This window comes from Pristiophorus japonicus, chromosome 1, assembly GCF_044704955.1.
Source record: "Pristiophorus japonicus isolate sPriJap1 chromosome 1, sPriJap1.hap1, whole genome shotgun sequence".
Taxonomy (NCBI): domain Eukaryota; kingdom Metazoa; phylum Chordata; class Chondrichthyes; family Pristiophoridae; genus Pristiophorus; species Pristiophorus japonicus.
This window is the reverse complement of record NC_091977.1, coordinates 60,785,857-60,813,725: the sequence shown is the minus strand read 5'-3', so window position 1 is coordinate 60,813,725 and position 27,869 is coordinate 60,785,857. Positions and strand designations below refer to the sequence as shown.

At 46.1% G+C, this 27,869-nt stretch overlaps 1 protein-coding gene across 2 annotated transcripts in view; it reads right to left on the bottom strand.

Moving 5' to 3' along the window:
* Positions 1–27,869, bottom strand: part of LOC139280117 (neuromedin-K receptor-like) — a 148,930-nt gene that overhangs the window by 7,224 nt on the left and 113,837 nt on the right. The window contains exons 3-5 of one of the 2 annotated variants that reach the window (XM_070899749.1): positions 21,110–21,116; positions 20,817–20,835; positions 19,649–19,801 (exon numbers count right to left, since the gene is read on the bottom strand). In XM_070899749.1, the coding sequence (XP_070755850.1) occupies positions 19,649–19,801; positions 20,817–20,835; positions 21,110–21,116 (179 nt within the window). The remainder of the gene's footprint in view (positions 1–19,648; positions 19,802–20,816; positions 20,836–21,109; positions 21,117–27,869) is intronic. The other variant, XM_070899669.1, reaches the window with a different exon arrangement.

The window sequence follows — 27,869 nt, the reverse complement described above, 5'->3', positions numbered from 1 at the left end:
TCAATATTCCAGGTGTGGCCTCACCAAGGCTCTGTACAACTGCAGTAAGACCTCCCTGCTCTTATACTCAAATCCTCTAGCTATGAAGGCCAACATGCCATTTGTCTTCTTCACCGCCTGCTGTACCTGCATGCCAAACTTCAATGACTGATGTACCATGACACCCAGGTCTCGTTGCACCTCCCCTTTTCCTAATCTGTCACCATTCAGATAATATTCTGTCTTCCTGTTTTTGCCACCAAAGTGGATAACCTCACATTTATCCACATTATACTGCATCTGCCATGCATTTGCCCACTCACCTAACCTATCCAAGTCACCCTGCAGCCTCTTAGCATCCTCCTTACAGCTCACACTGTACCCAGCTTAGTGTCATCTGCAAACTTGGAGATATTACATTCAATTCCTTCCTCTAAATCATTAATGTATATCAATTGATACATTACAGTAGTGACTACAGCCAATGAAGTTTTTACTTTAATATCTAAATTGAGAGGGGCTCATTTCAAAACATTAAACACCGTGTGTGTTCTGATCCACTGCATTTAAATTTAATGCTGCTGGTAAGTTGAGACATACAAATCATTCCTTAGTTTGACAGGAAGTGCAGTTGATGACTGCTGAAGGTGATAATGCATTAACACCACTGTCATAAAATAGTATGTGTGTCTGAATAAAACACAAAGGGCCAGATTCACCAAAAGGAGATGGACTCTGATATGAAAGAGACTCTCCCCAGGCAGTCCATGACCCTTGATTATTGATATTAATTGCACACAAGAGGAGATGTGCCTGCAGAAAAGGCCTTTAAAATGAACAGAAAACAGTGCAGCTGTATTTCCCAATATGCGCTCCTGATGGACAAAATTTTGCGCGTTTAACTTGCCCGTTTAATGTCAGTATCAAGCTATACCATGTCAGCCATAACACGGGCCCAGTGAAGATTAAAGCCATCTGTACTTTTGCCCCCCACAACGCTCCTTAACCTCAGAAGAGCACTGTCCACTGCACCAATTCTCATACTTGCAATCTCTGCAAAGTTCATACCTGCTTTATTCATTGACTATCTTTAGGTTTTAGCTTTTAATTCAAGCTCATCCCTTTCAACCTCCATTCGTTAATTTGCTCATTGTCTCCCACACCAGCTCCACCCCATGTTTCTCACTGAGATATTGCACTTAGCAATTCCTCATCCTTGGTGATTTCAATGTCCCTCTCAGCAACTCCGCACTTCGCTCAACGACATTGGCTCCCTATTTCCCAGCAACTTTAAAATTCACATCTTCATGTTCAAATCCCTTCATGACCTCACCCTTCCCTATCTCTAATTTCCTCCAGCCCTAATACCCTCAGAACTCTCCGTTTCTCCAACTTTGGTCTCATGCCCTCCCGCCCCACAAAATCGCTCCAACATTGGTGGCTGGGTCTTCAGCTGCCCAGGCTCCACATTGTGGAATTCGCTCCCTAAACTCCTCCACTTCTCTATCCTACTCTCCTCCTTCAAGATCCTCCTTAAATGCATCCCTTTAACTAAGCTTTTGGTCACCCTTACGAATATCTGTGACTTGCCGTCAATTTTGTTGATGACATCTCCGTGAAGCCCCTCCAGATGTTTTCCTATGTTAAAGGTTCTATATAAATGCAAGTTGTTGTTGAAATAAAACGGGTTTGTCAGAAACTTGATGAACAATCCAAAAAGCTTGATCTGTTGTCTGTCTGATGCCTACAGATCTGACAAACCCTGTCAACAGCACTAAAACTCATTCCTTTCACAATCGAGAATCTAACAAGTAGAAGCATTAATATTTATCTCCCAGAAGGTAGTCATGCAATCAAAGCATGGTCAGGCAGTGATAAATATAGCGCAGTCTTCCAGTCCAGTTGAATTCACAGTCAGTCATGTTCTCGCAGTCACTTTCAATTATTCTCTGTGCTGTATGTCACCTCTTCCTTTCCTATTGTCCACATTTTCTCTTCTGGTCCTGGTTTCAATATAAGTAAGCATTAAAGGCAAGTTTGTTATCAGCATTATTTGATCAGATTATATTCATTAAGCAATGGTAAGTACTGCAGGGAATAGAATACGGCCAGGGCGATCTCCTGGACTAGTTTCGACCGCTTGGATAGGTCGGAGAGGAATTTTCACAGAATTTTTTCTCCCTAAATTGGCCTGGGTTTTTATCTGGTTTTTGACTCTCCCAGGAGATCACATGGCTCTGGTTGGGGTGGAGTGTAGAATGTTTTGGTATAAGGGGTGTCGCAGTTGTGGTGAGGTGGATTGGTTGGGCTGGGTGCTCTTTGCCTTTCCGTCATTGTTCATAGGTTTATATGTAACCTTTAGGGCTGCTGATCAAGGGCCGTATGGCTCTTTGTCGGCCGGCGCAAACACGATGGGTCAAAATGGCCTCCTTCTGCGCTGTAAATTTCTGTTTCTTTGTTTCTATCCTGGCGTAAAAGGATACTTGAAGGATAATATTAGCATAAACTCAAGAGGTCGATTTGAAAATTATGACATAAGAACATAAGAACATAAGAAATAGGAGCAGGAGTAGGCCATTCAGCCCCTCGAGCCTGCTCCACCATTCAATAAGATCATGGCTGATCTTCTACTTCAACACTTTCCTGCACTATCCCCATATCCCTTGATTCCCTTAATATCCAAAAATCTATCGATCAATATTCAACGACCGAGACTTCACAACCCTCTGGGATAGGGAATTCCAAAGATTCACCACCCTCCGAGTGAAGACATTTCTCCTCATCTCAGTCCTAAATGGCCAACCCCTTATTCTGAGACTGTGGCCCTTGGTTCTAGACTCCCCAGCCAGAGAAAAGATCCTCCCTGCATCTACCCTGTCAAGCCCTGTAAGAATTTTGTATGTTTCAATGAGATCACCTCTCATTCTTCTAAACTCTAGTGAATATAGGCCTAGTCTCCTCAATCTCTCCTCATAGGACAATCCCCCCATCCCAGGAATCAGCCTGGTGAACCTTCGTTGCACCCTCTCCATGCAAGTATATCCTTCCTTAGGTAAGGAGACCAAAACTGTACACAATACTCCAGGTGTGGTCTCACCAGGGCCCTATATAATTGCAATAAGATATCTTGGGGCCACAATTACCCCTCTGCTTAAGGTCTGTTACCATCAAGTGCAGGCAGCAGAAGAAGCATGCGGCAAACCAGCCCCACCAACCCCTTCCCTCGACGAATGTCTGTCCCACCTGTAACAGGGTCTGCGGCTCTCGTATCGGCCATCAAAGAACTCACTTTGGGAGTGGAAGCAAGTCCTCCTCAATTCCGAGGGACTGCCTATGATGATGTGTTACCATCACAAATTGGCGGCCACGCTGTGGGGTGGAATGGCTGCTGCTAGTCCAATTGCCTTCCCGAGTTTTCCCGGTGGCGCCCTGATCCCCCCCTTACCAATCCGTCTTAAGCGCATCATCATCCTACGCACCGCTGCTCTAACCCCCCGCAACGGCGACATTCCCCATGGAAAATCTTCAGCCTGCCTGGTGGTGCCAAAACAAGCTTTTTCCCGGTGGTCCAGTGAGGCTGTGGCCCTCTGCAGCAGCGGAGCGGCTTCCCTTAAAGGGGAGGGTGCAATACTGCTGCCGCCATGCTTTTTGTTGGCCGACTGCCAGATAGGGCTGACAATTATGCCCCCAGGTTCGGCCGGGCTACCAATAGGCAGCCTGGCACCCCGTCTTGAGTGCCAGGCCGCTGGCCTGACCGAAACCCTCCTTGATGGCCCAGTGGGTCAAAGTTTTGAAATCACGAAGGCTCTCTGCATTCCGCGCCCAACGTCCAACCCCCAGTTGCTGTCAATGCCGCGTTTTTGCCTCTCAGGTGCATTCATCGCCCCCATTAAGACCGACTTCCGGATCAAAACAAAAAAAAAATAAAGAGTCGAATGTCGCTCAAGCTGCGGTAAAAACCCCAAAACGGGGTGGGAGCATTTCAGGCTGGGGGCCATTTCTATCCCCTTTACTCTTATACTCAAATCCTCTTGTAATAAAGGCCAACATACATTTGCTTTCTTAATTGCTTGCTTTATCTGTGTAATGTCTGTAAGCTTGTAATGTTTGTAGCTCCACACTGTGGATGTGGATGTATTGTGTACTGCAAGTGCAGGGTTAATAATAACAGAACCAGGTAGATTTCGGGAGGCTTCCGAGAGAGCTGCCTGCCATGTTAGGCGCTGTGTGTGTTGTGCTCTGTGAATATATCACATTTGGCGGTGAGATGGGATTTTTTTCGGATGATTTAAAGCTTAAATTTTGTTGGTGAAGGATTCAGCCAGCTGACAGAGTGACTTTGGAAGTTTCTGTCTTTGGAAAAAAAGCTACAAAATCTGAGGTAAAATACAGCACACGGTGTGAACAGCTAGAGATTAAAATGGCAGGTGTAATCGGACGTTTGGGGGAAATATAGACATGATCGGGAACATTTTAAAGCGTATGTGGATTGGCTAGAAATGTATTTCATTGCAAATAACATAATCGAAGTTCCAGACAATGCAGTCCAGAACTGGGCTGTGTTGGAATGTAAGAGAGCGATCTTCTTATCGGAGGCAGTTCCGGCATTATATGGCACTCTTGTAAATCTGCTTGTGCCTGATGAGCCAAAGGACACATGCTTAAAGAGAATTTAATGAAGCTGCAGCAGCACTGTAACCCCAAACCGTTATAAATTGCTGAAAGCTATCGATTTGGGATTCGGAATCAAAAGGCTGATGAACATATCAGTGATTACATCGTAGCATTAAAAAAGCTATCGCTGCACTGTAATTTTGTAAACTTTCAAAACCACACATTACGGGATCATTTTGTTTGTGGGATGAAAAATAATGTGATCAGAAGGAAGTTATTGACGACAGATGACTTGACTTTTGAGATTGCTTGTCAGACAGCGAGGTCGATGGGCATGGCCGAACAATATTCCCGAGAATTAAATAATAATTACGGTCGTCAGTTAACTGAGGTAAATCACCTGCAGGTTCAAAGTAAAAGACGGCGGGGGCCCAAAGTCTCAGAAACTGGAAATTTGAAGAGAGTGTCGAAGTCGTGCTACAGGTGCCTGGGACAACACATTGCTCAAAGTTGTCCATACGTGAAGGCAGAGTGTTTCTTCTGCAGGAAGACTGGGCATCTTGCAAAGGCATGCCGACTGAAGGGTAAACCAGCTTTTAAAGCTATGAGTCCAGCATTCAAAGCTATGAGTAGAAATCCCAAGAGACTACATAGCATGGAGGAGCAACAACAGGACGAGGAGATGTTAGAGTTACACATCATCAGGAGCACGAGGTTAACGGACAGCGATTCGGAAAGCATCAAAATCCACATGGATGTTGCGGGATTCAAGATACCAATGGAAATTGACACGGGTGCATCTGTGAGTGTAGTACCGGAGTCACTGTACCGCGACAAATTGCGTGATTTTCAACTGGAGAAATCCAAGATAGAGCTGCGAGGCTACTCAGGAGAGAAAATTCCTGTGGTAAGTCGTATCACCATACCGATGAAATATAAAGATCAATTTCAGAACTTGCCTCTAATAGTAGTGAAAGGAGACAAGACTGCCTTACTAGGAAGAACTTGGTTGAGCTCACCGAAGCTGGATTGGAGTAAGATTTTCTGTGTGGAAGCGAGATTTTCATCAACGGATGAAGTTATCAAGAAGTATCTGAAGGGGTTCTACGAAACAGGCAGTCCGATCCAAGGCTTCAAGGCGAGTGTCAGGTTACAGAAGGATGCTAGATCGGTTTACTACAAGCCACGTTCCGCACCATATGTAATCAAGGGGAAAGTTGAGCAAGAACTCAAAAGACTAGAGACTGAAAACATTATTTGTAAGATAGATTGACGTAATTGGGCTACACCCATTGTTGTTGTACCTAAGTCTGATGGTAAAGTAAGATTGTGTGGTGATTATAAAGTAATCATAAACCAGGTTCTAGAGGGTAATGTCCCCAATACATTGCCGAATATAGATTTGTTCACAACACTGAGAGGTGGTCAGATCTTCTCAAAACTAGATCTTATGAATGCCTACTTACAGCTTGATCGAGATGAGGAGTCCAAGTCATGTTTGACTATAAATAGTCATCTAGGCCTATATCAATTTAATAGGCTACCGTTTGGAGTGTCTTTCACCTCTGCCATATTCCAAGGGGTGATGAACCAGATTTTGCAAGGTATTGAAGGGGTAGTATGTTATTTGGATGACATACTAATTTCAGCACCAAATAGGCAAATTCATAATAACATATTGAATGAAGTCCTCAAACGGCTAGAGAAGCACAGAGTACGAGTGTCTGCTCGTAAGTGTGAGTTATTTAAAAACTCAGTGGAGTACTTAGGGTACAGAGTAGACAAAGATGGTTTACATCCAACCATGAAAAAATTGGATGCGATCAGAAATGCACCCACTCCCAGGAATGTCACTGAACTTCGTTCATTTTTGGGTCTTTTGAACTATTATGGGAAGTTCCTACCAAATTTGGCTACAGTTCAACTGAATGAACTTTTGAAAAAAGAGATCCATTGGAAGTGGTCAAAAGAATGCGATACAGCATTCAAGGAGTGTAAAAGCAAATTGGTAGAAAGCATCATGTTAGTTCACTGTGACATATCTAAGCAGATTAAGCTAGTGTGTGATGCCTCTCCATATGGAGTTGGGGCAGTGATCTCTCATGTATTAAGTAGTGGGGAGGAGAGACCAATTGCTTTTGTTTCACGCACTCTCAGTGCCAGTGAGAGTAATTATGCGCAAATTGAAAGGGAAGCTTTGGCATTAACTTTTGAGGTCAAGAAGTTTCACAAATACTGTATGGTCATAAGTTTACCATCGTTATGGACCATAAGCCCCTAACAGCAATCCTCCATCCAAAGTCCCCAGTTCCAACATTAGCTGCAGCCCGAATGCAGAGATGGGCTTTGATTTTGTCAGCATATACATATGATATTGAATACAGACGATCAGCTGATCACAGTAATGCTGATGCAATGTCTAGATTGCCTTCCCCATCACAAGTTACACTCGATGGGGAAGAAGTGTTTTATTTTTCATACATTGATGAACTGCCAGTCACAGCTGAAGAGATTGGTAGAGCAACCAAACATGACCCAGTAATATCAAAGGTGTATGAGTATATTGCAAATGGATGGTCAAACCAGGTAACAGACAAAGGTACACATCCATTCTTCATTCGTAGGAATGAATTATTGGTCAATAAAGATTGTATCATGTGGGGTGCAAGAGTGGTTATACCAAATAAATTCAGGTCCAAATTATTAGGAGACCTCCATGACCAGCACCTGGGAATGTGCTTGACCAAGAGTTTTGCATGCAGTTATTTATGGTGACCAGGTCTTGCTAAAGATATAGAGTACATTGTGAATCAGTGTACGACATGTCAATCGGTAAGCAAGCAACCACCATGAGTACCATTACAGCCATGGAAATGGCCTCCCAGGGTGTGACAAAGGCTACATATTGATTTTGCTGAGTTAGAAGGACAACAATTGTTCATTGTGATTGATAGCCATTCGAAGTGGGTTGAGGTGTTTCCAATGTGGAAAATAACAAGTAAAACATTGGACATTTTACAAAAATTATTTTCTTCATTTGGCCTCCCTGAAGAAATAGTTTTGGATAATGGACCACAATTTCGTTCAGAAGAATTTGCACAATTCACGAGCAAAAATGGTGTGAAACATACCAAGGTTCCACCATACCATCCTGCTCGAATGGTGCAGCAGAGCGCACTGTACAAATTGTAAAATGTGCCCTTATAAAACAAATGTTAGATCCAAATCCAAGGAAACGACAGTTGTCATTGGATCACAAATTGGCTAATTTTTTGATTACATATTGAAATGCTCCTCATACAACTACTGGTAGAACACCAGCAGTGTTATTTCTCAAACGATAGCCACGAATCAGATTCTCGTTGTTAAAGCCAAATTTGGCACAGTCCGTAGAAGAAACACAATTAAGACAGAAAGAGAATAATGATAGAGGTAGAGTAAAAGAGAGAAGTGTGAAATTAAACCAGAAGGTGAGAGTGAAGAACCATCACCATAAATGGTTAAAGTGGTTACCAGGAAGAGTGGTGAAGATATGTGGTCCTCGCACATATTTAGTAAAGATATTTGATAATGGACAGGTTAGGTTTGTTCATATTGATCATATTTTACCTACAGACATGGAAGGAGTTGAAGGTGGGAATGATTCAATTATTTCTGACTCATCACATAGTTTTGATACACCAGTAGCAAATCCTAAATCCAATGTACTGGAAACAAATCCAGGAGAGAATCAGAATGAAAGTCTGAGTCCGAGTCAGGAAACCAAAGAGCCTGAAGTTAGAGTGAGTTCAAATGAAAATTAAGGAAATTTCATAGAGGAAAACGTTCCTCAGGATGAGCCTCGAATGAGTGTGAAATCGACACGATGTTTGGAAGATTCTGTTCAAGAGTGAAGGTATCCTCTTCGAAACAGAAAACAAGTGTTAAAGTTAAATTTGTAAATATGGAAAAAAAAGTTTATATCCTTTGTGATGTATAAACATGAAAGTTATGTATGATGTTTATTATGACGGCTTCTTCATTTAGGAGGGAGAAGTGTAATGTCTGTGAGCTTGTAATGTTTGTAGCGCCACACTGTGGATGTGGACGTATTGTGTACTGCAAGTGCAGGGTTAATAATAAACAGAACCAGGCAGATTTCCGGAGGCTTCCGAGAGAGCTGCTTGCCATGTTAGGAGCTGTGTGTGTTGTGCTCTGTGAATATATCACAATCTGCATGTTAACTTTCAGAGATTCGGGTACAAGGACACCCAGCTCCCTCTGAACACCAACATTTCCCAATCTCTCACCATTTAAAAAATACTCTGTTTTTCTATTTTTCCTACCAAAGTGCATAATTTCACATTTCTCCACATTATATTCCATTTGCCATGCTCTTTCCCACTCTCTTAGCCTGTCTATATTCCCTGGAAGCCTCTTTGCATCCTCCTCACAACTTACATTCCCACCTAGCTTTGTATCATCAGCAAATTTGGATGTATTACAATTGATCCCCTCATCCAAACCATTGATATAGATTGTGACTAGCTGAGGCCCAAGCACCAATCCTTGCGGGACCACATTAGTCATAACCTGTCAAACCAAAAATGACCCGTTTATTCCTACTCTCTGTTTTCTGTCTGCTAACCAATCCTCAATCCATGCTAGGAAATTACTGCCAATTCCATGAGCCCTAATTTTATTTATTAACCTAACACAACACTCTCACTTCTCGCCACTTTGTCAGAGTGTCAGCCGTGGCTCAGTTGGTAGCACTCTCACCTATGAGTCAGACAGCCGTGGGATCAAGTCTGGCTTCATGGACTTGAACAGATAATCTGGGCTGACAGACAGTGATGGAGGTGACAATTTTTGGATGAGAAATTTAAACTGAGGCCCCGCCAGCACTCTTATGTAGGTGTAAAAGCACCCATGGCACTATTTCTAATATTTAATTAGTAAATAGTAAAATGATAGTCAAAGGAAGGGTGGGCCAATTAGGAATCAAAAAAAAATCTTTTTGTGGAGGCAGAGATCATGGCTGAGATACTGAATAAGTATTTTTCATCTGTTTTCACAAAAGAAGAGGATGCTACCAGTGTCAAAGTAAAGGAGTTAGGCATAGAGAAATTGGATAGGATAAAAACAGATAAAGTGAAAGTACTTAAAAGATTGGTAGCACACAAAGTAGAAAAGTCACCCGGTCCAGATGCATCCTCGGTTGCTGAGAGAAGTAAGTTGCAGAAGATCAGGCCACAACCTTCCAATATTCCTTAGCTATGGGAATGGTGCCGGGGACTAGAGGGTTGCAAATGTTACAAGCCTGTTCAAAAATGGTGAAAAGGATAAACCAGATAACTACAGGCTAGTCAGCCTAATGTTGGTGGGGGGGGGAACTTTTCGAGACAATAATCCCGGACAAAATGAATAGTCACTTGGAAAAACACGGGTTAATCAATGACAGCCAGCACTGATTTGTTGCAGGCAAAGACTAACTTGATTGCGTTCTTTGATGAAGTAACAGAGAGGGTAGTGCCGTTGATGTGTATATGGAGTTTCAAAAAGCATTTGTTAAAGGATCACTAAATAGACATGTTAGCAAAATTGAAGTCCATGGATTAAAGGGACATTGGCAATGCAGATATGAAATTGGCTAAGAGAGCAGAGAGTAGTGGCGAATGTTTTTTTTCCAGACTAGAGGGGGGTATACAGTTGTGCCCCCAGGGATTAGTATTAGGATCACTACGCTTATTGATTCATATTAATTACCTGGACTTGTGTAAACAGGACGTAATATTACAGTTTGCAGATGACACGAAACTCGGAAAAGTAGTAAACAGTGAGGAGGATAGTAGCAGGTTTCAGGAGGACACAAACAGACTGGTGAACTGGGCAGACACATGGCAGATGAAATTTAACACAGAGAAGTGTGAAGTGATGCATTTTGGAAGCAACTTTCAGGAGAGGCAATATAAACTAAAATGGTCCAATTTTAAAAGGGGTGCAGGAACAGAGGGACCAGAAGGTAACAGGACAAGTTGATAAGGTTGTTAAAAAAAAGCAAACAAGATCCTTGGCTTTATAGATAGAGGCATAGAGTACAAAATAAAGGAAGTTATGCTAAACCTTTACAAATCAGTGGTTAGGCCTCAGCTGGAGTACTGTGTCCAATTCTGGAGACCACACTTTAGGAAGGATGTCAAGACTCTGGAGAGGGTGCAGAGGACATTTAATAGAATGTTACCGAGGATAAGGGACTTCAGTTCTGTGGATAGACTAGTGAAACTGGGATTGTTCTCCTTTGAGCAGAAAAGGTTAAAGGGGGCGATTTAATAGAGGCATTGAATATCATGGAGGGTTTTGATAGAGTAGATAAGTAGAAACTGTTTCTGCTGGCAGTTTCTAGTAGAAACAGTTTCTACTTATTTACTCTATTATAATAAGATATAAGCTAATTGGTAAAATACATATATTTTAGATATAAGCTAATTGGTAAAAGATCTGGAATGCACTGCCTAAAAGGGTGATGGAAGCAGATGCAATCATAAATTTCAAAAGGGATTTGGATAAATATTTGAAGGCGAGAAAATTGCAGGGCTATGGGGAAAGAGCAGGGGAGTGGGATTAATTGAACAGCTCTTTCAAAGAGCCGGCATAGGCACGATGGGCTGTATGGTCTCCTTCTGTGCTGTAAGATTCTATGGGCCAAAATTTGGCCCTCCTGTTTTTTTTGGCGCACTCATGTGAGATGTGCTGACTTCCTACAATCCAAACGGCGCCAAAAAGATGTCCCGGGATTTTGGTCCCTCTGCCAACTCTCCCGGGGCTTGGCGCGGCATGGCAAGTCCATTGGGGGGGCGGAGCTAGGGCTCTGTGCCTAAAAGAGTGCCGGCAGCTGTCCGCATGCGCAGTAGAGCATTTGCCCATGCGCAGTAGCTCCTCTCATGATTGTGATGATGCGTGCCTGCAGTGTGGGACACGACGCGTCCTGCCCCTATCCCGGGCCGAGTGGCCTGCCGCACAGGCCAGCCCATTGCCTTCCCACGCTGAGGAGACTTTTGATCGGGGGGTGGGGGCGGGAGAAAGAGTTTTGATCGGTGGGGGGGGTGGGGGTGGAAGGAGGAGGGTTTTGATGGGGGGGAGGGAAGTAGGAGAGTTTTGATGGGGGGGAAGGAGGAGGGTTTTGATGGGGGGGGGAAGGAAGAGAGTTTTGATGGGGGGGGAAGGAGGAGAGTTTTAATGGGGGGGCAATGAGGAGAGTTTTGATGGGGGGGGAAGGAGGAGAGTTTTGATGGGGGGGAAGGAGGAGAGTTTTGATGAGGGGGGCGGGAATGAGGAGAGTTTTGATGGGGGGGGGGAGGAGGAGAGTTTTGATGGGGGGGGAAGGAGGAGAGTTTTGATAGAGGGGGGAAGGAGGAGAGTTTTGATGGGGGGGAAGGAGGAGAGTTTTGATGGGGGGAGGAGAGAGGAGAGTTTTGATGGGGGGGGAAGGAGGAGAGTTTTGATGGGGGGGAGGGAAGGAGGAGAGTTTTGATGGGGGGGGAAGGAGGAGGGTTTTGATGGGGGGGGAAGGAGGAGAGTTTTGATGGGGGGGGAGGAGAGAGGAGAGTTTAGATGGGGGGAGGGAAGGAGGAGAGTTTTGATGGGGGGAAGGAGGAGAGTTTTGATGGGGGGGGAAGGAGGAGAGTTTTGATGGGGGGGAGGAGAGAGGAGAGTTTTGATGGGGGGTGGAGGAGAGAGGAGAGTTTTGATGGTGGGGGAAGGAGGAGAGTTTTGATGGAGGGGGGAAGGAGGAGAGTTTTGATGTGGGGGGAAGGAGGAGAGTTTTGATCGGGGGAGGAGAGAGGAGAGTTTAGATGGGGGGGGAGGAGAAAGGAGAGTTTTGATGGGGGAGAAGGAGGAGAGTTTTGATGGGGGGGGGGAGGAGGAGAGTTTTGATGGGGGGAGGGAAGGAGGAGAGTTTTGATGGGGGGAAGGAGGAGGGTTTTGATGGGGGGGGAAGGAGGAGAGTTTTGATGGGGGGGAGGAGAGAGGAGAGTTTAGATGGGGGGGAGGGAAGGAGGAGAGTTTTGATGGGGGGGAAGGAGGAGAGTTTTGATGGGGGGGGAAGGAGGAGAGTTTTGATGCGGGAGGAGGAGAGAGGAGAGTTTTGATGGGGGGTGGAGGAGAGAGGAGAGTTTTGATGGGGGGGAGGAGGAGAGTTTTGATCCGGGGGGAGGAGCGAGGAGAGTTTTAATAGGGGGGTGGGGGGAAGAGAGGAGATTTTTGATGGTGGGGAGGAGAGTTTAGATGGGGGGAGGAGGACAGTTTTGATCCGGGGGGAGGAGCGAGGAGAGTTTTAATGGTGGGGTGGGGGGAAGAGAGGAGATTTTTGATGGGCGTGAGGGGTGTGTCGGTGGAAGGTGTGATAACTGTGTAGCCAGTAATTTTAATGAGCTTACTGAAGACTTTCCTTAACCTTGTTGATGAAAATATTTTCCTATGAGCAGGAGGTACTTCTATTTTTTTGTGCTACTTTGAAAAAATTATGTAAATATGTTTTGTCTCTTTACTTCTTTTATTTTTGTAGCTTAAGCTTCCATGAATGCTTCTGTTGTATAGTAAATTAACTTTGCGAAGTTTGTCAGTCCTGTATAGCTGTTTGATGCTATTCACATTCTTTAGTCAAGTCATCAAGTACCTACCTGCGCTGATTTCTTAACTCTACAAAAGGGTTTTCTGTACGGCCACAAGTGGCCACATACGCTGGCCTAAGTTAGTTTGGAGCAACTATTAGCTGTCCAGAGTGGCTTAAATGGCCAAATCGGGCATAGGTGGCTGGAAATGCCCCCTTTTGAAAAAATAACTAAACTAAAAAAAATCCTAACTAACTCACTTACACTGGCACAAATTGAATGTGCAGAATGGGGATTTTTAAGATACTACAGAAAAATCAAGTTGCTCCAAAAAAAACAGAGCAACTCCTGGGCAAACTTGGGTCCAATGATTCTATGAAAAGTAGGTTCTCCCCGGTGTCCTGGATAATATTTATCCCTCAGTCAACATAACTAATAACCAGATTTACTGCTGATAATCACATTGCTGTTTGTGGGACCTTGCTGTGTGCAAATTAACCGCTGTGTTTCCTACATTAAGACAGTTGACTATCCTTCAAAAGTAATTCATTGGCTGTAAAACACTTTGGGATGTCCCGTGGTCCTTTCTTTGGTAAAAAAGTGGCAGTAAAGCAAGTGTGACGTTTAACAGGAAAGGATATGGGCCCAAGCGATGTCTTTGACAATCAAATCACAATGACTACTGCCAAGATTCTAATTACATTGACCATTTGAGAGCTCATCAATATGTATATAAAAGAAAGACTTGCATTTATATAGCGCCTTTCATGGCCACCGGATGTCTCAAAGCACTTTACAGCCAATGAAGTGCTTTTGGAGTGTAGTCACTGTTGTAATGTAGGAAACGTGGCAGCCAATTTGCGCACAAGCAAGCTCCCACAAACAGCAATGCGATATTGACCAGATAATCTATTTTTTTGTTATGTTGATTGAGGGATGAATATTGGCCAGGACATCGGGGATAACTCCCCTGCTCTTCTTCAAAATAGTGCAATGGGATCGTTTATATCCACCTGAGAGGGCAGGAGTTCATTAGGGCAGTGTCCTTGGCCAAACCATCTTCAGCTGCTTCATCAATTACCTTCTTTCCATCATTAAGGTCAGAAGTGGGGATGTTCGCTGATGATTGCACAAAGTTCAGTTCCATTCACAGTTCCTCAGATAATGGAACAGTCCATGCCCGCATGCAGCAAGACCTGGACAACATTCAGGCTTGGGCTGATAAATGGCAAGTAACATTCGCGCCACAGAAGTGCCAGGCAATGACTATCTCAGACAAGCAAGAGTCCAAGCACCACCCCTTGACATTCAATGGAATTACCATCGCCGAATCCCCCACCATCAACATCCTGGGGTCACCATTGACCAGAAACTTAACTGGACCAGCCATATAAATACTATGGCAACAAGAGCAGGTCAGAGCCTGGATATTCTGCAACGAGTGTCTTATCTCCTGACTCCCCAAAGCCTTTCCACCATCTACAAGGCACAAGTCAGGAGTGTGATGGAATACTCTCCACTTGCCTGGATGACTGCAGCTCCAACAACACTCAAGAACCTCGACACCATCCAGGACAAAGCAGCCCGCTTGATTGGCACCCCACCACCTTAAACATTCACTCCCTCCACCACAATGGCTGCAATGTATACCACATACAAGATGCATTGCAGCAACTCACCAAAGCTTCTTCAACAGCACCTCCCAAACATGCAAACTCTACTACCTAGAAGGACAAGGGCAGCAGGCACAAGGGAACACCACCACCTGCAAGTTCCCCTCCCAAGTTACAACCAACCTGACTTGGAACTATATCGCCGTTCCTTCATCGTCGCTGGGTCAAAATCCTTGAACTCCCTCCCTAACAGCACTGTGGGGGTACCTTCACCACACGGACTGCAGCGGTTCAAGAAGGCAGCTCATCATCACCTTCTCAAGGGCAATTAGGGATGGGCAATAAATGCTGGCCTTGGCAGCGATGCCCACATCCCAGGAACGAATATTAAAAATAGCCTAGGCTTTGTCCGCTACTTAAAGGGGTGGTGCTTTGTTGCAGAGCACCTTATTTTGAGGTGAAAGCAATGCATTGCACAACACACTAAATAAAGGGCAAAATGTTTTTCAGATGCTGCACTGGAGGCCTTGGTCCTGGGGCTCCATTGACGACAGGATGTCCTACACGCGCATGGGCAAGAGGCCTTCAAGATTGAACAACAGAAAGATCTGGGAGAAGATAGCTCAATTTGTGACTGTGATGATTGTTGTCCCCAGGACCTGGATCCAATGCAGTAAAATTTTTGATCATCTCACACAGCTGGTCAAGGTGAGTGAAGGCGTCAGTAAATGGCATCTCCCACCATCTGCACCACAAGCCTCACACATTTCTCAATGCACCACACCCCCGTCACTCAACAATCAACAATCTTTACCAAACAGGACTCATAGCGTACATTTATAGCTTCACCTCACCCGCAAACAAACACTCACACCCACATCTCACACCTTGCATACACTGTCAGCTATTCAACCATGGCGAGAACATCACCCAAACAAATAGCACTACACTCACTGACACATTTCCCTTTCTGTTGCAGGCAAATGTGGCTCATAACAGCAGAGAGCGACAGCAGACGGGAGGGGGGCAAGTGAGGGTTGAGAACCTAACTGACCTGGAGGAATATTTGGAGGGGCTGTGACAGACTCCGTGGCGTTTGGAGAAGTGGCAAGCATCACTGATTTTGATGATAGGCTCATACCTAATCCTTCTTCTCACATCCCATAATCTTTTCTCACCTACAAGCTACTGATGCATGGATTTCTTATTTCTTGCTTCCCCACCCCCACCTCCCCCGCCCCCATCACCACAACCAGACCCTAGTGCCTTTCTGCTACACAACAATTGCAACCTAGCCAGCCTATCCCTGAACATGGGGATGAGACTGACCAAGGAGAAGATGACACATCAGCGCTGCCTCAGATACAAGCTCAAAAATGGCACTGTGCTGACTAGAGGGTATGATCAAGGTTGGATCTGCACGTGGTGAGTCACTGGGCACGAGTGGGCTGCAGCCAGGCCAGGGTGAAAGGGTAGCTCAGGTGCCAGCTCCCCGGTGGGCAAGTTTGCGCATGAGTTCTGCTCCGCACGACTCAGATGATGAGCTCGATGGGGCGGCCTTCAGGAGAAGGGTGATGGGCATCCACACGGAAAGGCTCGGTGCAGTGAGAAGCTGACTAGAGAGCCTCTTGTCAGTATCAAGGAGCCAGCTCCAACATTGCACAGGGTTTTTTGCAGAGCTTGGAGCACATGAGTTCCAGGATGGAAATGATGGGCAACTTCATTACACGCTGTAATGTATTTGCTTCATGGGTTCTTTGCTTAAGAATTTATAGCAACACATTGCTATTAAGAACTAATTGGTTTATTAGCAAAGGTTTAACAATCACACTACACATTACCAGTTCATCCACCAGGTTCACGACCACCTGCCTCATCGTGGATGCCCTGAACCCAACTGGCTGGGGTTTTATTGAGTCTTGTGAACATCACGTGATTGGCTAAGCCACTCACAACTCAACAAACCTGTGCACATACTCACAGGTGCATAAATTACAGACACCTTGTGGACTCAAATATGATGGTGGGTGTGATGGGTGATGGGTGACCTTGCAGCTTCCATTGGAGCACAAGTGGAAGTGACCCAATTTTCACTGCTGCAGTGGAAGCTCAGACTGCTGCCATCATTGCTGGGTCCACGAGTGTCAAAAGGGGCTTGCAGCATGACGCAACAGACGTGGAGGCACAATCTTTGGGTATATTCAGGAGTGAGGAGCGGAGGTCGGAAGCGGCGAGGAGCGGAGGTCAGGACCGGCGAGATCCGGAGGTCGGGACGGGCAATGTCCGGAGGTCGGAAGCAGAGAGGAGAGGGTGGACGAGGCATGGAGGAGCAGAGAGGTCAGAGCCTAGAGATGGAGCAGCATGGACAAGACCAAGGGAAGGCGCAGCAAGGGAAAATAGCGAGGCTGTGAGGTCATGAGGCTCACATTGTGTACTATGAATTCCATGTAGAGAGAGGTCCTGTGGGAATGAGGACAGTAGGAATATGTTTGAGTTTGTGTGTATGTATTGGCACATGCAACGGAGCCTGGTCTCCAGTCATCTTGGATCCCCTTGCCACTGGACCAAGACCTTGCTCTGTCAAGCCCATGTGGTGGCTGGTGTGCAATGGCCACCACGCATTAAAATAATTTACGCACAGGCATCTTCCACCATTTAAAATTAGTTCATCAGTCACTTGAGTACTCATCCTTGACCCCGAGGGACTGCCTATGATGATAATGATGCTATGAGCAAATTACCCATGTTTCCCTACATTATAACACAGTGACAACACTTCAAAGCACTACATTGGTTGCAAAGCACCTTGGATCATCCGGAGTTTGTGAAAGGCTCTATGCAAATAAAATTCTGTCACTTCTCTCCCAAAAGCATCAGTTTAAGCCAGGTCTCACCGACACTGCGATACTCCCATTTTTATTTCAAAATTAACTATAGATTACAAAGCCGAGGCAACCCAGGCTGCAATTCTACCGATCATATATTGAGGTAAAAGAAATTACTTACATTGATGGGTTTCTGAGGTTGGACAAGATTTTGAATAGTATTAAAAGATGTGCAATGAACAATTTTAGCTAGTGGAATAAATAGCACAAGACTTGAGAAGGAAGAAGGTTGGAATTCATTAGAAATCTAATAAAGCATTCCCAGCTCAAATACAGAACAGGACAGGTGGAGGGGAACGCTCCCTCTTTTCTCACCAACAAGTTACCTAAAACCTCAAAAGAACACCATGAATCTTTTCTTTCCCATATCGGCCCTTCTGATTGAGACTGTTAGTTTAGTGCTAATTTTTGTCAAATTAAGTGACAGTTTTATTTTCTGAGCTTGTTTCCGAGAACCAAGCTAGGTCTTAAAACACCAAGACAAATGACTCATAGGTCATGAAAGATGAATTCTTGAAACGGAGTGCTCTGCCTCTTTGAACTGACCATATGGATTCTCATCAATATTGTTCTGCATCACCATTTCTTTGAATGTCGATAATAACATTCAGATTACATTTTCCAGCGATGAATACTTTTTTATTTCACGCTTTACTTATCAGGGAAAGAAACAAAAAATGTGAGCCATCAGTAAAGTAGCTGAAAGCTTTGGGTTAGAAATTGGGCTGTGACCATTTTTGGTGCGTGGGGAAGGGGAGTTGGGGGGGGGAGGGGTGTTGTTATAGTTTGCTCCCTCACACCTGAATGGTGAGGCCCAAGGCCCAATATCTGGAGAAGTGTCAAGAGCCCGCCAGTGAAGAGGACTCCAAGTTTGGACTGTTGCTCTGAAGAAATTCCTTGGGGCCAAAATTGCCACTTTCCTTAAGGCCTCTTAATATGCTGCGGAGAGCAATGGCCGCCGACTTTTCATGTAATGGCCGCCATTATCGAAATTCTGCTCGTGTGTTATCTACTTCACCCCCTACCACTCCGCTGCTACCAATCTGTGTTAAGTGTGTCATCAAAGTGCGCACCGTCGATCTACCCCCTCCCCGCCCCCAATGGCGAAATTCCACCGTGAAAATGTTTGGCCCACCCGGCAGAGCCACAACCTGCTTTTACCGGTGGTCCAGTGAGGCTGAGGCCTTTTGCAATGGCAGTGCGGCTTCCCTTAAAGGCAGGGATAAACTGCCACTGCCACCATGTTTTTTTTTTTGTCAGCTGACTGCCAGCTTGGCCCGACAATTATGCCCCCTCTTGGGTGCCATGCTGCTGGCCTGGCTGAAACCCTCCCTGGTGCCCCAGTGGACCAAAGTTTAAAAATGGCAGAGACTCTCCTCTTTAAGTGAAGGGGAGAGCCGTGGTGACGCGGCGCAGTGATTAGGTCATCGCGGTGGCCACTCTGCACCTCCCCAATTTCCGCCCTTCTAGTGTTGCCACCGCCGCATAATGGCCCCCATGAAGAGCGACTTCCAGATCCGAATTTTAAAAAACAGCAAAGAGCGGAATTTTGCTCAAGAGGCGACCTCAACCACTGCAGCGGTAAAAACCATTGAAACGGGGTGCGTGCACCCCATTTTGGGCGGGGGCAATTTCGGCCCCCTTGACTTTTGAGTGTGACAGACAGATGCGAGATGCAGGAATTCTTAATATCAGCAACGTGAGATTATATGTAAATTAATGGGAACATCGATTTAAAATGATATGTGCGCCCTGTAACTCCATGTTATGCACCTGGAGTGTGCATCACGGACAGAAAGCTTGGACGTCCCATCCCATTGTGGAATTGTTTGTCTCACAGCTGTCAACTTCAGGTACATTTCACACCAAGTGACATTCAACAATACATTGAACGGTGACAAATTCTGTCAGACAAAACCAATTTTAATTGCTTCTGAATATTCATAACATATTTTGTTTTAACCTTTCGTTTGGCTTTGAACTGCTCGTGGTAGTTCTCCGATGTGTCACCGGGAATCTCTCCGCCCCACAGCGTGATTCCAACGATGGTGTAGGTAATAGCCATCACAACTAATGGCAGCAGGTAGACCAGGATAAGCACGGCGATTTGGTATCTGTAAGAGAAAGACGAATAATAAATAATAACAAACCGGTATCCAAAGGGACAGCAATTGCAGCCGATAATCAGGAAATTCTCACAGCTCAGTGTTGTCTGATTCTCATCAGCATTGGTGTGCTTCTGGCACTAACCCACTAACCTACCTGGCTCCTCAGTCTGATTTCATTCACAAGCAACCTTGGTGTTCTGTTCAAGCTGTGCTGAATCTTTTTTTATAAACCCCAAATCCCAAGCCATTGCCAAAACTGCCATATTTCCAACATTTGCCAGTTATTCCCCCATCTCACCTCCTTCACTAGAAGTGAGCCCGATTTCAAAACTTTCAACCTCATTTTCAAATCCCTCCATGGCCTCACCCCTCCCTATTTCTGTAATCTCCTCCAGCCCTATAACCCACCCCCCCCACCCCCGAGATGTCTGCGCTCCTCTAATTCTACCCTCCGAGCATCCCCTCTGTAATCGCGCAACCATTGGTCGCCGTGCATTCTGGTGCCTCGGCCCCAAGCTCTGGAGCTCCCTGCCTAAACCTCTCCACCTCTCTACCTCTCTTTCTTCCTTCAAGACGTTCCTTAAAACACATCTCTTTGACCAAGCTTTTGGTCACCTGCGCTAATTTCTACTTATGCGGCTCGGTGTCAAAACGTTATCACATAATACCCCTGTGAAGCCCCTTGGGACGTTTGACCACGTTAAAGGCGCTGCTTAAATACAAGTTGTTTTTGTTGTAGTGGTAGCGTTCCCACCTCAGAGGCAGAAGGTGCAGGGTTTGAACCCCTGCTCCACACTGTTCCGGCAAATGGAGACAGTCATTTGCTTGCCTCCGGCTCGGAATTCGGGGTTGATATCCAGCAGGATACTCGCATTGGGTGTCCCATGCACACCCCCCTCCAACATTATTTGGCTTGTGGGAGCCCAGCAAATCCTCATGCTGTATAGGATTAACCACCCTATTGGCTGGTACAAGGATGGCCATGGAAGGAGTATTCACGTTGTAGCCTGTCAGACTGTTAATCAGTCTGTGAATCCCTCCACTATTCTCCAAAGGAAAATAGCAACTACTCTCTTTATTTATTTCTCAGATGTTCACCTCATCGACATTACCTCCTCCACAACTGTCAGCTAATCCAGAGCTCTGTGGTCTGAACCCTCTCCCGTCCTGCACTCTTATCAGCCCTATCCTCACGCTGGCTGCCTGTGCCCAGCCAAACTGACCTCAAATCCCTCCACATCTTCATCCACCTTATTTGAGGGATCTGCACTACACATCTCCAATCCCACATTCTCAGTTCCCTGACTCTACATTACTAGTCGTCTTCCATTTCCTCTGCTCCAACTTCAAGGCCTAATCTCTCAGTCACAATGCCCTTGCATTCCAGAAATCTCTTCAAAAGTCATTTTGCCTTGCTACTTCACACCTCACCTTGAGAAGCCTCGAACAGTGTCTCACCCATAAATTCCTGCTTGGTGTTCACATCTTGTCCCTAAAGTTCCTATTGTTGAAGGGGACTGTCCATTGTGAAGGACACCATCAAGGTTGAAAGCCATAAATGAGGAAGTGGTGCAAGTTGTTGATTAAGAGAAATTAGGACGAAGACTGTTGTGTCCTTGGATGCTCTGATAATGACTCCACGAGGCAATGTGTTGTACTTGAACTGTAGTGACAGTCCTTTATTGATAACTCCAGAGCGAGGATCACACCTGGTGGCCTGCCTTTTATATTAGGCCAGGCACACCTGTACAGGTAACCTACAAGTCTCCCACAGCTGTGCCCCCTGGTGGCACACCTTGTGATAGTACAAACAGTAGCCATGTAGGATATATGACAAAGACGATATGTTTCCCTATGGTGCTTGGCCCAGTACACTCAACCAAGGCCACTGAGAGGCCGTACAGTAGATTTGTGTGGAATCGACCACCTCCTCTCACGTTGCAGTTGTGACTGCCCTTCAGCCTAACTTTTTCATCCCTCCATCAATAAACAGTAGGCTGCTACAAGCTAAAGATTCACAACTTAGCACAGTCTTCAAGACATCCCAGTTGTGCTTATCTGATGCACATACACTGAAAGATTGACTTGAGATTAAGGAAGCTAAGAGAATTACAGTCTACTTAAGAGAAATGCATAAGGTGCCAGCCGTGGCTCAGTGGTAGCACTCCTCACACTGAGTTAGAAGGTTGTGGGTTGAAGTCCCACTCCAGAGATTTGGGCACATAATCCAGGCTGAGGGAGTGCTACACTGTCACATGTGTCATCTTTTGGATGAGACATTAAACCGAGGCCCCATCTGCTTTCTAAGGTAGATGCAAGAGATCCCATGGGACTATTTCAACTAAGAGCCGTGGAGGCGGGGAAGTGGAGTTGAGGCCAGGATCAGATCAGCCATGATCTTATTGAATGGCAGAACAGGCTTGAGGGGCCAAATGGCCTACTCCTGCTCCTATTTCTTATGTTCTTATGTTCTTATGATCTCCCCATTGTCCTGGCCAATACTTATCAAAGTGGTTACCTGCACAAACATTTTCGTGCCCTTCTGCGCATGCATGCTGGCACTGAGGTCAGTTAGCACATACGTAGTACCCCACAGTGCAGTGCAATGTGGGCTCACACTTTGTTCAGCTCCATGGATCAAGGCCCTGGAGAAGCTTGGATTAAAAGGGGAGAGATGGGGAGAGAGAGAGGGGAGATTGGAGGGAGGGAGAAATTGGAGGGAGGGAGAGATTGGAGGGAGATGGAGAGAGGGAGACGGGGGAGAGAGAGACTGAGACGGGGAGAGGGGGGAGACAGGGAGAGAGAAGGCGAGATGGGGGGGAGAGAGGGAGTTCAGTGGGAGGGAGAGAGAGAGGGGGAGATCGGAGGGAAAGGGGGATCGGAGGGAGAGGGGGAGGGGGAGAGAGAGGGACATTGGAGGGAGAGAGAGGGGGAGATTGGAGGGTGGGGAGAGAGGGAGAGATCGGAAGGGGAGAGAGAGAGGGAGATAGGGGGAATTGGAGGGGATGGAGAGAGGAGGTCAGGAACTCATGAGGCGGGGGTGGTGGGGGGAGAAAGAGTACAGAGATCACAAAGGGGATGGCGGAAGAACGTGATCCAGGTCTAAAGTGGGGGGGGGGCGGGGTTGAGTGCAAGAATGTGATCTAGATGATAAGATTGGTTGAAATCCGAAAGTCACGATACTGTCACGATTCACTTCATACCCAAAAAACTGGTTAACAATCTGTGACCCAACACACATCTATGGCGGTGGGGGAGGAACTTGGGCAAGGGTAGAAGGTCAGGAACCCGGGGCGGGGCAGTGGGGAAAGAAGGTCAGAAACCAGATAAAACAGATTATTTGGCAGCTATCTCATTGCTGTTTGTGGGACCTTGCTGGGCACAAATATTGGCTGCTGCGTTTCTTACATTATAACTGTGACGACACTTCAAAAGTACTTCATTGGCTGCAAAGTGCTTTGGGCTGTCCTGAGGTCATGAAAGGCATTATATAAAGGCAAGTCTTTCTTTAAACATTGAAAGCCGTCTCCCACTCATCTTTAAATGGGATCTTTTTCATAGAATCAAAGGAATTGCAGCGCAGAAGGAGGCCATTTGACTCATGGTACCCGTGCCAGTGCTGGGTCTCCCACTGGAGATCTCCACTTGAGGAATTGCCCTATCCTATCTCCAATCCATTAATATTCTTCCTTTTCAAATACTTACCAATTCCTTTTAAAATGATGTTATAGTCTCTGCCTCACTAGCCACTTTTGAATTGAACAATTTGCAAATGTTGGTGCAGTTGAAGTATCTCTTCCATATGCACCAAACTAACCTCCCACTGAATGATATTATACTATTAAGTTAAAAGAGCCAGGGGGGAGATAAAGAGAATGTTTCTTTTTAAGGCAGCGAGCTGGGAGTGGGACTAATTGGATAGCTCTTTCAAAGGCACGATTGGTCGAATAACAATCTTCTGTGCTGTAAGATTCTAGGATTGTATGATAAACTACTTATGTGGCAGTTATGTTCCTCACAAATCACTAAATATGTCACTATGGGATGGTGCTCCCTACCAGTGCCTTCCAGCACTGACGATCATTAATTGGATCAGCAGGAGGCCACTTCATCAGCATGGGGTATGCTGAAGGAAGCATAACTTTGGGGATAGGGAGTGTGTAGAGTTACCTGTGCCCCCATCCCCTGACTTCGGCACTTCTCTGCTCAACCACCCTCAAGAAAAGGAGTTGAGCCTGGAAATATGTAAAAAAATGTCTTTCTCTTCAGGGTTCCTTATGAGGGCCCACCTCACTGTCTGTCACTGTAACGTCAGGACCCCTCAGCTGGTCAGGGGTGGGATCTCCGACTGAGGGGGTCACCCCTGACCCCAGCCTGTTACTTGCCACGCAATGGGGCAGGTGGAAGTTCTGACCTTTATACGGCAGAGAACTCCATGAAACAGGGTCCCTCCGGGTCCCTCCTTTTCCCTGCAGGCTTCTGCCAATGACCAAGGGGATAGGCTGGCAATGCAAATCTGAATATATGCATTAGCAGTTACAGGACTAGAGGATATTTTGGGAATAATTGTACAAATCTATGCTGCTGTATTGGGGAGCCTCGCCGTCCAGGAGTGTATATTGGGCAGTCGGGTCACGCACTACAGGGGTAAATTGCATTAAATCAGATCTCAAAAAGTCTATCCTGTATCATCCAGAATGTGTAGGACACGTCTTGAACAATCTGTGCAGTATATTAGTGAAAGTGTTAAAGGATGCCAATGTAATTCTATGGTGTGATATTTTGAAAAAGAATGTGTTGTTGACAACAAAATCTCAATTATTTATATTATCACACAGCGCAAATTCAACATATTTAGTTTAAAAAGTGTTTAGTTTAAAAATAGTTTAGTCTTTAACAAAATCCTGAGACATGCACTTGTCAATGTGAAGAATTGAGTTAGCACCAACATTTCACGGTCAGAGTTTAGGAATTTATGAAGAACATCGACCCGAGGAAAAGCATGTTTTGTGAAGAGACTCAAAGTTTTCAGATAGCTAGTTTTCCACTGCTGTGCAGGAAAGGACTAATCTAGCCACGGCTCAGAGGTAGCACTCTGGTCTCTAAGTCAGAAGGTCAGAGGTTAAAACATTACTCCAGACACTTGGGCACATAACCTAAGCTGACACTTCAGTACAGTACTGGGGGAGTGCTGCACTATCAGCGGAGGAGTCTTTGGGCTGAGACATTAAACCGAGGTCCCTGTCAGCTCTCTCAGGTGGACATAAACGATCTCATGGCAGTATGTGAAGAGATGCGGGGGCCAAAATTGGCCTTTTTTAAGGAGCCATTACTGCCTCAAAGAGGCGAGACGGTGCGGAAAGCACTCACCGCTCGGTTGGTGCAGAGTCGCCAACAATCGCGACATTGCCCTCATTTTTTGGGGGGCTGGGGACGTTCCAGCCCCACTGGTGTTCCCACCCCGGCGACCCCCTTTCCACCCCGCATGGGAAATTGCCCCACGGGACCAGATCGGCCGCCACTCGATGCCCCCGACAGTTTCCCCTGCGGGAAGCTGCCTGAGGCTGGGCAACACGTCCGTCCGTAAAGGGGAGGGCGCACTGCTGCTGCGGCCATTTTATTTTAATTACCGTCCGACTCTGAAGTCGGCCCAACAATGGTGGCCATGGGTTTCGGCGGGCCGCTAACAGGCAGCCCGGCATCCCCTTTTGGGTACCGGACCGCTGGCCTGCCGAAACCCTCCCTGGTGGCTCAGTGGGTGCCATTAACGTGGCTGCAGTGTTCGCAGTGGCCATCCCCTTGAAGGGGAGGGACATTGCCACGCATCAGTGTAGCTGATGAGACATACCAACGTCCACCCCGCTCCCCATGCATTCCTGCCCCGCCGCCATCCGACTTCACCGCCCAGAACAAAAAAAAATTACAAAGAGCTGAATTTCGCTCTACTCTCCTCCCCATGGATTGGGACGAAGAAAAATCTTCAAGATCGGTGAGTGCGCCCCCTTTCGGCAATTTCGGCCCCGCAGTGTACTGGCCAACATTTATCCCTCAACCAACACCATCATAACAGATTATCTGGTCATTTATCTCATTGCTGGTTGTGGGACCTTGCTGTGTATAAATTGGTTGCTGCATTTCCTACATTACAATAATGACTACTGCCAGTGAAGTACTTTTGAAGTGTAAAGCACTTTGGGATGTCCTGAGGGTGTGAAAGGAGCTCTATAGACTTAAGATGTTAGATTTTTTTCCCGCTGGTGTCTTCGGGGAGTCAGCCAGCAGAGTGCTCGATCTGTTGCTCGATAGATCCTGGTGAGAGGCCTGGTCCATTTTGGAGGCTGGATGGGCCTCAACAACATTTGGCCAGCAGACTGTGACCAGAAACCAAATGTTCCAGGGCAGAACTTGGCTCCAGACCACTGAAATACCGGGCCCACCAGCTGGCTTCGAGGCTAGAAGGTTTCCTCGTGGAAGCGCGAGGCGGATGGTGTCTGATCTCATGGAAACGCACTTGCAAGGGAGAGCGATTAAGAGAATCAGTGCACTGATTCCCAACAGCAGATGGTGGGAACTGAGAAGTCAAACCAGATGCTGGATAAAGTTCTTGAAATTCATCACCTTAAGAAGGAGAAGCCAAGCTTGTGACCTAAATGGAAGTTGTGACATTGGCCATCAGACGCTGCATCACGCTGGGTTCCACAGGTGTTCTGATGGAAGTGACCACCCATTCCATATTGAAAAGGATGGGATCTCAAGCTTTGCGTAAAGCCCTGTGCCAAGTTGGAGCTGTAATCCTCCATGCGTTGTGCACAGACTTTCAATGCACCAAGCATTTGGCTCTGTACATCAACTTTCTGTATCTCATCGAAGTTCTCAGCTGACTCCTCTACAGCAGAATTACTCTGCAACCTCTCTTTCCAGCAAGCTGGCACCTGCTCTATCCTTTCCCCCCACCCTGGCTCCTGTGCACTGGCGCTTGGTGTCTCCCCATATGCAGATCATTTCTCTCTCCTAGCCTCTAAAATATGCACAATATCCGCCTCTGATCTGGTGGCTGCGAGTGTAAGATCGAATGACGGTGTCTCTTCATATTCACTGTCTTCTTCCTCTGACTGGGAAGATTCCAGTTCTTGGTTATCTGAAATGAAAAAGGGATAAGGGTTGGGTTGTGGTGAGGGGTAAAGGGAAAGTTATAATTGCGTGCTTGCACCATCTGCAGCTTGAGTAAGAAGAGCTTTTGGAATGAGGGGGAAGTGGGAAGAGAGAAGGAGGATCAGGTGTACCCATAACATTGATCCCTCCAGTCCTGCCAGTGGCCATGGTCTCAGCGATGCCCCTTCCCATAATGGCCAGCACTGTGTCCTCCATGGAGGTTAAAATGTGTCGGCGCGCTTGTCCTCCTCCAGTTCTTTCCTGCTGCCTCCAGTTATGCGCCACCTTCTCCTGCAAGAAAGAGCCTCAGTGAGCGTCCTGCAATATATTTGGGTGATGTGGCCGCCAGTGTGTGTGAGCTGTGAGTTGAGGGTGCGAGGCTTGTAACAGTGCTAAGTGTGTGAGAGTGAGTAAAAGCACATGAATTGAAAGCTGTTTTCTAAATTGATCCAGAGGGGTACACTCCCTCAATGCACCATTGCGAGAAAAGGAATGGACATCTGGGCTAGAAATAGTTCCATGTGTAAGCTTAACCCTTAGGATATTGTGGTCTTCCTTGACCTCGGCCTGCAAGGCGGTTGCTGATGAGTTTGACAGCAGTTCCTTCCCATTTGATGAAGCCATGTTGATACTCAGTTCCTCGCTACTGGGGGGGAAAATGTTCTGCCTACTGGAAATTTTCTGTCCATACATACACCAGGAAACTGCCACGGTGAACAAGTTTGTTTATTGGCGAGAGAAGTTCCAAGTTTCCTTGCCCTCCCCTGACAACAAACAGGCTGGCAAAGCAGCAAGAAAAATACAATTAAGCCCCCTAACTCTAGACATTAATATTAAACAGATTGGGACTGAAATTCAGCAGCACAAGAAAGCTGGCACACCAATAACTTTTTTCTTTGTACTTACCGCACGGATCCTTGATGT